The 10,288-nt window shown below is 39.6% G+C and overlaps 2 protein-coding genes and 1 pseudogene across 2 annotated transcripts in view; 1 reads left to right on the top strand and 2 right to left on the bottom strand.

The window, feature by feature from the left end:
- Positions 1–555, top strand: part of LOC107666678 (galectin-2-like) — a 4,341-nt gene extending 3,786 nt beyond the window's left edge. The window contains exon 4 of the mRNA XM_016458096.1: positions 316–555. Within this exon, the coding sequence (XP_016313582.1) occupies positions 316–462 (147 nt within the window). The 3' untranslated portion in view covers positions 463–555. The remainder of the gene's footprint in view (positions 1–315) is intronic.
- A 2,654-nt stretch (positions 556–3,209) lies between these two features.
- LOC107666663 (urotensin-2 receptor-like) lies at positions 3,210–4,344 on the bottom strand. Its single transcript, XM_016458083.1, has one exon. It carries the CDS (start codon positions 4,227–4,229, stop codon positions 3,210–3,212), a length of 1,020 nt encoding a protein of 339 aa, XP_016313569.1. The 5' UTR covers positions 4,230–4,344.
- A 1,706-nt stretch (positions 4,345–6,050) lies between these two features.
- LOC107666671 (arf-GAP with dual PH domain-containing protein 1-like) overlaps positions 6,051–10,288 on the bottom strand; it is a 10,869-nt pseudogene continuing 6,631 nt past the window's right edge.

Here is a 10,288-nt window from a genome sequence, read left to right as displayed (position 1 = left end):
TTTAGTGATAAAAAACTCACAATTAACCGTTTTTTTTGTTTGTTTTTTTTTATCCTGCATTAGAAGCAAGCTTCCATATCTTATAGAACGACATTTGTAGATTTGAAATGCTAGATCAACAGCAACAGTACTGCAGACCGTATGTGTTTGTTTGAGGTTAGTTAGTGGACGAAGCTGCTAGTTACTGTGATTCTCTACACCTGTTAAAAGAGCTGATTTCATACAGACACTTGATCTGATACAGTGACGTTCAGACGTTTATAAGCGCAGCTGAAGCTGATGGAGTGTAAATCTCACCTGTCTCTCCTCCAACAGCTGAGCATCACCTTCAACAACGACACCTTCTACATCAAGCTCCCGGAGGGCACCATGATGAGCTTCCCGAACCGCTTCGGCGACGACGTCTTCAAACACGTGCACGTGACGGGAGACGTGAAGATCAGCAGCATTAAGGTCAACTGAGCAGGCTGTGGTTCCTCGTGTGTCAGACCTCACTCCACTGAATGTACCAAAGAAAACCAAAGAGTGTCAAATAAATCCACTGACAGAATGTGACTCGCTGTTCTTCTGAGTGTTCTTGGGGTTTGAGGCGGTTCTCTTTCAGTGATCATGAAGCTGCAGCCGTAAAAATGTCAAAGCATTGATATTCAGTGTTTGGAAATTCTAAATAGCTTGTAGTTTAGGAAGTTACAAATTCGTAGTTAATTCAGAAGGTATTAATTTTGAAATTAATTGTTTTTATAATGAATCGTTTACAGTAACTGTCTAAAACAACAAATTCAATTAAAGAAAAACAGAGAGTGAGACTTATGCAACCAAGGTGTCTGCAATACCAAAATATGAAATCTCTATAACAGAGCATTCTCAAAATAATAATAATAAATAAATAATGAATTGCAGTAAAATAAATGCATGCAAAAAGTCAAAAGTAGGCTTTATCACCATCAACAGCAAATGACATACTTGATAAAATCACTAATTGCAGTTTCACTGCTCTGGTTTACAGTGACTACAGATGACTCTATATAGAGTTAAATTAAAGAACTGATGAAAAAATTCCTGTGAAGACGATCTGAAATATAGATTTAGCAGATGAGAAAGCTGAACGCTATCAGTCTGAGCCCAGTGTGTGATTTCACATCTGTTAGAGAACTCCTCGATTCAGAGAATCATTTAGCAATGTATTTTTTTCTCGCTGTGCTACACATATGAGTTCAGTTCAGAGTTACAGGATCTTCATGATCATTTACAGAGCCACTCGAAAAGGCCGGAGCAAGAGCTGAGGAATGTGACGGACAGAAAACAGATTCCACACACACACACACACACCACACACACCACACACACACCACACACACCACACACTCACTCATATACACACACACACACACACACACACACACACACACCACACACTCACTCTCTCACAAACACACTCACAGATATACTGTATATATATATATATATATATACGCATGCCTCCATAAGAGTTCAACAGCCAGTTTTCTGAATCATAATAGGTCAATTAACTTTATCAAGCTTGAACTTTTTACTAAAGAAACCTCTGAAGAGACAATAAACACACTCATAAATCATCTGCATGAATGAACTTTATAAGCCTACAGGTACAAAGAAATAAAAACAAGCACCATAAAGACTGTCCATCAGTGTAATATTCAAAACTTAGAGCTACACATACAGACTCTATCCACCTTATTTTTTAACACAGAAGTAAGCTGTTTTCTGTCAATGTGTGAGACTTCCGGTTCATTAGCCTCTGAGGGGAAAATACGAGAAGAATAACGAAGTGCAGTAAACGGAAAATGCAAAATTGTTCATAATTAACATAATACATTAAAATAATATGGTAAGACATACCAGACACATTAAATTTACAAAAATAAGGTGGATAGTGCAGCGTTTCTCTGGTCCAAAACTGGACCTCAGGTCCGATCTGATGGGTCACAAACAGTTAAAACAATGATAAATGCAGATCATAAAATTCTAACCATTAACCAGTGAACTCACTACATAATGTAATAATAGTGAGCAATGTATGAATAGATAACTAATAATATAACACCTTATCAACTTTTCAAAGGGAAGAGAAAACACTTCCCAATTCTCATATCTTCTGCTGTTGATGTCAAAGGTTTGTGTCCAAGCAAATGCTGCAGTACTTCTGTTACGTGATTACATGGTGAATTTTAACATATCAATATTAATATACATTAAGTCACTATAATCCATTTCTAGGTTAATCTTCCTGAAGAGTCAAACACTGACTCTGAGACATTTTCACAACATTGATCTGTTTGTTCTAGCGGCCCATCATTTTACTTCTGAATCAACCAATCATGTGAGCTTGGGGCGGGGCTGTCTTTCTGGCTGACCAGTGACAAGTGAGGGGGGAGTGTTTGAGAAACCTGTTTTTAAAACAGTCGTTATCTTTGCAATTATGTTGCGCTAGTGTTGCGAAATTACACATTTGTGTTGCTTTTGTACGATAAACCGTTTTGGTAATGTGTCAAGTCAAGTGTAAAATACAGAACTGAAGCAACACCAGTTGAAATCTCAAAACTGTGGCTGGTTGCATAAACCGCTTAGCCTAGTTTTACAAGTTAGTCGTAGTTTTCACATTAAGACTAGACGTAACTTTAAAATCAGTTACATAAAAATGTAGATTGCATAGCATTTTTTGACAGCGAAGGTACCAAGTGTTACTTTTTATTTTCCGACCCTTTACCATGTCCGAAGCATGTCCATACTTACATTTATTTATTGATAAATTTTTATCAGTTCACATACAGTAGCTAATGTGACAAAAGTAACCAAGTTTCATTGCAGTCCGATGAAGCAATTTTTTCCCCATTCGTTTCCTATGTCGGTCATTTTTGACCATGAAGATATCAATTGGAGGTACCAAGTGTTACTTTTTATTTTTCTACCCTTTATCATATCCGTATCATGTCCATGATATATATATATATATATATATATATATACTTTTTTTTTTTTTTTCGTGTTCACATAGCTAATGCGACAAAAGTCACCAAGTGTCATCACATTCCAATGAAGCAAAATAAATCTAAAAATTCAAAATGTAACATTTTCCGGTCAAAAGTGACCAAAGAGGCCCAGAGACACAGTCTTAGCATACTGGCTATGTTTACGCAACTGGACCCAGAATTTGTAACTCTCTCCTGAACTCATCCTATATGATCTTTGATAGGGTTGACCCCCGCGGCCGACCCCTGGTCCCCTCGACTCGCCCCTGATGACTGACCTCTCTGGGCCAGGTAGTCCCGGTAGTTGCGTGTCAGCAGCGTGTAAAGCAGCGGGTTGACGCAGCTGTTTCCGTACGTCAGGCAGGTGACGAAGAAGTTGACGTAGGTGTGAGCGGCGGCCGACAGCGAGCGGAGCAACTCGGACGAGAAGAGCTTCGCCATCTGCCAACCCCAGAACGGCAGAAAACACGTCCAGTACGCCACCACGATGCAGAAGATCATTCCCACCACCTTGTGCTTCAGTCGGCGCCTGCGAACGGACGACGAGGATCCGTGAGTCAGGTTAGCCTGGGCGGCCCAGTAATGCCGGGCGAGACCCGTGTAGAGTCCCACCATCAGCAGGCCTGGCAGGAGCATGCTGGTGAAGAAGAGCGTGGTCAGATATGCCTTGAAAGCCTCGGGGGTCCATGTTGGGAAGCAGATGCGTTTGACGAGGCCCACCGTACTGGGACGTCCCTCGCGGAGACGGATCATCACCATCATAGGGAGCATCAACACGAACGCTGCCGCCCAGATTCCCAACGCCATCAGCCAGTGATTACGTGCGGTCGAGCGACGGGCTCGGAATGGAGCGGCCACGGCCCGGTAGCGCTCCAGACTCATGGCCACCAGCACAAACACGCTGGCATGCATGGTGAGCAGATCCAGACTCAACAACAGCCTGCAGCCCATTTCCCCAAAGAACCAGTCGTGGGCGAAGTAGGTGCAGACTACGAACGGGATGGTGCCCAGATAGAGCAGATCCGCCGCCGCCAGGTTGAGGATGAAGATGTACATAGAGCCGGCGCGCCGTAACGTGGCCGATCGCATGATGGCGAGGGTGTACAGGTTTCCCGTCATGCCCAAAACGCACATGATGACAAGGGTGGCGCCCAGGAGCGGAGTGACCCAAACTACTCCGGCACTTCCGGCTGCGGTGCTGCCGTTGGGTGAGTTACTCATCGTGAAAAGATCTGGGAGAAATATATCAATTCAAATGTTTCCTATAAAACAGAGCTGTATTGGTATCAATGGTTTCAAGAAGAACCTCTAACATCCATGGAATCTTTCCCTTGCACAAAAGCTTCTTTATAGTGAAGAAAAAAAATGTGTTCTTTACATGAAGACAAAAATGGTTATTTTAAGAATTGATCACTGAGAGCTTCCCAAAATCATTATTTTGTGGCATCACTGCTGTTGGACAATCGTAAGAAGATCCGGGAGAAATATATCAATTAAAATGTATCCTAATAAAACTGAAGCTTGTACTTTATTGGAATCGATGGTTCAAAGAAGAACCGTTAAAATCCATGGAACTTCTCCATTGCACCAAAGGTTCTTTATAGTGGAAAAATGTTATTAAATGTTCTTCACGTGAAGACAAAAATGGTTCTTTTAAGAACTGATAACTGAAAGCTTCCCAAAATCATTATTTTCTTGCATCACTGCTGTTAGGCGAGGATCTTATTGGCATTGATGGTTCCATGAAGAGCCTTTAACATCGACGGAACTTCTCCAAATGTACTTTATAGTGGTTCTTTAGATAATTCAAATGTTCATCAAATTAAAAAAATTAAAAAAACAGAACTGTTTACTGAAAAGTTCCCAAAACTGTCCTTCTGTGGAATTGCTGTGAAAAACACCTTTTGGAACGTTTAGTTATAAGAATGCTTTTACGGCGGAAAACAGACAGAGAAGCTTCTTCAAACATCACAGCACCAAATGAACACGGAGCAACAGAGTGACAAGTCCTTCTGTAACAAGCCCTAAACATACCCATGATCCAACTCAGGATTGTGGTAAAATAATCCTCCGTTCATGACCACACACATGTTCCTCTGATGTTCTTCGCTGTATCCATGCAGCTCCGAGCGTTTGCCTTCAGCTCTTTGTGTTTGGCTGCTCTATGCGTCTTTGTATCTGTTGTGTCTGCAGGTTTCTCTGATGTCCGTCTCTTCTGTCTCTTTCTCTCAGGTGGGTGTGATGTGACGTTCAGCGTTTGAGCGTCTCTGAACACCCTGGTGCTGTTTCACACACCCCAACCAATCTTCCATTCACACTCACGTTCAAACAAATGTCCACTAATATCCTCCTCCAGCTCACACGAACAATCACAATCAGACCTCAAACACATGGTTAGATCAGTACTTTATTAAAAAGCTGCACTAAACCCTGAGGGATCATAACACTACAGGAAAAGACAATTCTGTCAAGATTTAGCCACCCTCATGTTCATGCTTCAGAATCTTCTCTTGCAGTGTAGCTCTGAAATCTCATTTGTGGCCATGTGTGTTTAAATATTCTGATTGAACGGTCATGTGACACACTAGAACCAATGAGATTTGAGAGCTGCAGTAGATTTACAGTGACTTATATTTGAGTTTGTTCGGCACACAAACCATCATATGACAGAAAACCTAAAAAATACAGTGTTTCTGAACAGCTTTTTTCCATTCATGTATATATATATATATATATATAAACTTAACTTGAAAATCACAAATTTGGTTTTTGCTTTGTCATTATGGGGTGTGGAATGTAGATTAATGGAAAAAAGATTGCAACATGACAAGATGTGATAAAAAATTAATATTTTTGCAAGACACATGATGGATAGTTTTATGACACTTATAAGGCTTTTTGGTCTTTTTTGAGGCTAAATGTGGTCACTATAACCTGTTATTGTATGAAAAAGAGCAGCGTGAACATTCTGCTAAACATCTCCTTTTGTAATCCATAGAAGAAAGGAAGTCATACAGGTTTGGAACAACATTAGGGTGAAAAAATGATGACAGGGTGATATTTTTTATATTTTTTGACTGAACTGTCTCTTTTATATGTGAATAAAAGGAGGTTTAGAATTAGAGAGTTGACTTTCACTAAAAAATGTGTTGCAAATCGTTTTAATAAATGTTAATGTGAAGGGTCAGTGGTTAAATAATTTAATCCCACCACTAGATGGAGCCTTTAATCCTTATAAAAAATCAGATTTGGTAGCAAACCAGTTTGTGGAAAACGCAGACATGCAAATATAATGTTATGGGGACAAAATACTCTGAGTTTCAAAATGTAATGATACAGAATCGTAGTACAGTATACAAACAAATACTTAGTGTAAAACAACTTAAAAACACAAACATCCGTGGCACGTGCTGTGAGATCCGTGGCGGGTCAGCTGCAGAGGTCACAGGTGAAAGGTCAGAGGTCACGCCGAAGGTACATCAGTGTTTGTGTTTGAAGTAGGCCTCCACTGAAAAACACAGCAGCACTCATGTTGTGATATTAACACGCGTATGTGTATATGTGTGTGTGTGTGTGTGTGTGTGTGTGTGTGTGTCTGTGCGTGTGTGTGTGTGTGTGTGTGCGTGGTGTTACCTGTGTATTCCTGTGGGCTCATGCGAGTGTTCATGACTGCATTAAAATGGCTCATCCAATCCTTCTGCTCCGTATCTGTTTCGCAGGTGAACAGGAAGCTGCGGTCGGGCGTTTCTATGGTGATGCCGTACTGCCACGTCCCGTTGTAGTGGGTTCCGGCGGGAAGTCCGATCGTAACGTGGTATCCGTGATCTCTGTGCCCCAGGAACACCTCACCTTTAGCAAACGCATCCTGCCAGACACAAGAGAAACTGCTTTCAGATTTGACAAGTTCTCGTTCCTTACTGTAAACAGTTATTTTGGCAAACAGAGGCAAGTTATTTCTTACGATAACGGACATCATGCCACAAAACACATGAAATGTGCTGTATTGTGTATAATTTTCTAATTTCTTAATGCAATTTCTTAATTTAATGTTAATTATTTTATGTAAGAGTAATATCGTATTACTCAAAATATATCCATGTGCTTTTTTCCAATCATCAGCCAGATTTCAGGTTTAAATGCATGTGAATGTAAAAAATAAAGTGTGTAGCTTTTGAACTGTAATGATATTTTGTCTTCACTCATTCATTTAAATTGGTCTTAAGTACAAATATGACAAAACGTCTCTCAATTACTATGCTCATAAAAACGGCACGCACATGAATAATTATTTTAAAAAAAATCTATATCATATTTTATTTACTGCAATTTACTACAAATATATACCAATTTCTTTACTACCAATTTGTTTATATTTCTTTGTTTATTAATTTTGTTGTTGTTTTTTACCAAAAACAAACAAAACAAAACAAAAAATGTTGTTGAATTTAACAGAAGACTTAAAGGGGTCATATGATGCGATTTCAAGTTTTCCTTTCTCTTTGGAGTGTTACAAGCTCTTGGTGCATAAAGAAGATCTGTAAAGTTGCAAAGACTAAAGTCTCAAATCCAAAGAGATATTCTTTATAAAAGTTAAGAGTCAGCCACGCCTACCTAAAACGGCTCGTTCATAAACACATTTCATTACACCAAATACACAAAATAATGTTCTTTTTAGCAACATCATATGACCCCTTTAAATCGGTTAAACACAGGAACACTGCTGATCTCAGAGCAGGTGCTAACACCTGATGACATTTCCCTCTCATCGAACCTGTCTCTCAATCTGACCGTTTCATTACTGGGTTACAGGAGCGACATGAGCAGACGAGAGACGTCTCACCAGAGGATCTCTGAAGTACATGAGCCGCCGGTGATCCAGCGTGAACCAGCGCTTCTTAAAGCCTTCTGTTTGCTGCAGAAACACATCAGACGACATACAAACCAGCTCCATGTCAATCAAAACAGACCTCCTTAATATACCATCCTAGTCTTATTCATTAATGATGATATTCACTTTATTTATTTGGTATAACGAGCAGGAAAAAGCTGGTCATTCTCACTATATAAACCCGACAGGACGATCAGGAGCAGACGCAGGTTAATAAAATGAACATACATGAGCTCATATGTATGATATAACAATCTAATCACAATAAAATCAAAGCCAATCCTACATTATTTTCTGTGATTCTGTTTAATTTAGAAATGTCACATTGCATTATGAATGCTCTTTCCTGCTGTTGTTAAATACAGTCAAACCAAAAATTATTCAGACACCAGATATAATTTTTGATATTTTTTTTCACTTTGTTACATGTACTTACTATTATAATAATAATAATAAACGATGCATAATTACATGCAAGTAACACTAAGCCAAACCCGCATCCTGACCCTAACCATACAGTAAGTACATGTAGGTAATTAATATTACTCAGTACGTAATGTATAATTACACTGTAATAAAATAAAGTGTATGGCAAGTGTTGTATTTTGTTCAGTTATGACTTCTGAGAGGAGCTGTTGTGAATTATGGCATGAGCGCGTCTCACCCGCGGGCCGGTTTTCTCCATGTATCCCTCTTTCAGAAAGCTGCGTGTGAGTTTGGGCTTCAGCTGAGCAGAAAGAGAAGCTGTGAGTGACGTCACAAACTCACGTGAGGAACGAAACGAGCGCCGGTGTTTCAGGACTCACCTCAGCGTCCGTGGCTCCAGGGAAGGCCACCTTCAGATAGTGCAGCTGCGTCGCTCGGATGCAGTTAAACCACTCCACGATCTCCTGAGAGAGACAGAGACACAGAGACGTGTGTCAGAGCCTCACATAAACTACCAGTCAAAAGATTTTCAACAGTAAGATCTTTAATGTTTTTTTAAAGAAGTCTCTTCTGCTCACCAAGCCAATAGATCACTATTTGATCCAAAGTACAGTAAAAGCAGTAAAATTGTGAAATATTTTTACTTCGTGTGATGTTGTCTCTCAGGTAGGTGATCTGCAGGCCGTTGGGGTTTCCGATCTTGTCCGGCTGGAAGCAGGCGTTGATGGTGTCCACCTTTATAACAGCTTTGGGTACCTTAGCCTACAGAGACGCAGCAGATACAGTGTTAAAGGGCGAGTTTGCACATTTTCAACACATGTCAAGTCAAGTCAAGTCACCTTTATTTATATAGCGCTTTTAACAATACAGATTATGTCAAAGCAACTGAACAGCATTAATTAGGAAAATAGTGTGTCAATAATGCAAAATGACAATAGTAAACACTAATTTTTCAGTTAAAGACAGTTCATCATTGAATTCAGTGATGTCAACATCCAGCTCAGTTTAAATAGTATCTTTGCAATCAAGTCAACGGTATCGCTGGAAATGAAGTGTCCCCAACTAAGCAAGCCAGAGGCGACAGCGGCAAGGAACCAAAACTCCATCGGTGACAGAATGAGCAATGTATACTATTTTCACCCCGTTTGTTTGTCAGCAAAAGTCTTTTGTGAAGACTACAGACTGTACTTCCACATTTTTGTATCCCCACTGACAGATACTGATTGAGCTCAGTGCATTAAGGGTGTTTTTTTGCCACAACCCATTTTCTCTGTTTTCTTTAGTAGGGTAGTAGTAAGCAAATAAATAAAATCACATCTTGCTAAAACTGAAACTAAAACCATTAAAAACATTATGTAATGAACAGTATACGATATAACTTAATACAATCTAATCTCGATGAATAAAATCAAGGAAAGTCCTATATTATTTCCTGCTATTCTGTTTCATTCAGAAATGTCACATTACAGAAGAAATGCAGTATGACTGCTCTTTCATGGTCATGTTGTTAAACACATTGTGTCATAAAGATTTAAAAAGTATCAAAGTATCATAAGTGCTAATAAAATTAATAAAAACTATATAGACACTAATTAAAATGACAAAAACACAACAAAACTACTAAAATTTTAACTAATATTACACATTTAGAAAATAAACTCTAATCTTAACAAAAACTATAGTAGTCTGTCAGTGATACTGCTGCATGCTTGCGCTGACACTCACGTCGAGTTTAGTGTAGTACTTTAGTGTGCCGTCCCTCAGCGACAGGACGAATCGTCTGTTGAGGAACTGTCCATTGTCCCGCCCCCTCTTCATTAGCATGCCGTCTCTCGACTCTGTGATTGGTCAAACGAGCGTGTCAATCATCAGGCAGGATGCTGAGAAAATGAATGAATGCAACAGAAAGTGAGTATTCTGAGATTCACACACACACACACCGTCCTCATAGATCAGCTTCTTGCCG

Source organism: Sinocyclocheilus anshuiensis, unplaced genomic scaffold (assembly GCF_001515605.1).
Source record: "Sinocyclocheilus anshuiensis isolate Anshui unplaced genomic scaffold, SAMN03320099.WGS_v1.1 scaffold91, whole genome shotgun sequence".
NCBI lineage: Eukaryota > Metazoa > Chordata > Actinopteri > Cypriniformes > Cyprinidae > Sinocyclocheilus > Sinocyclocheilus anshuiensis.
The sequence above is the reverse complement of the archived record's forward strand: the minus strand, read 5'-3'. Positions and strand labels throughout refer to the sequence as shown.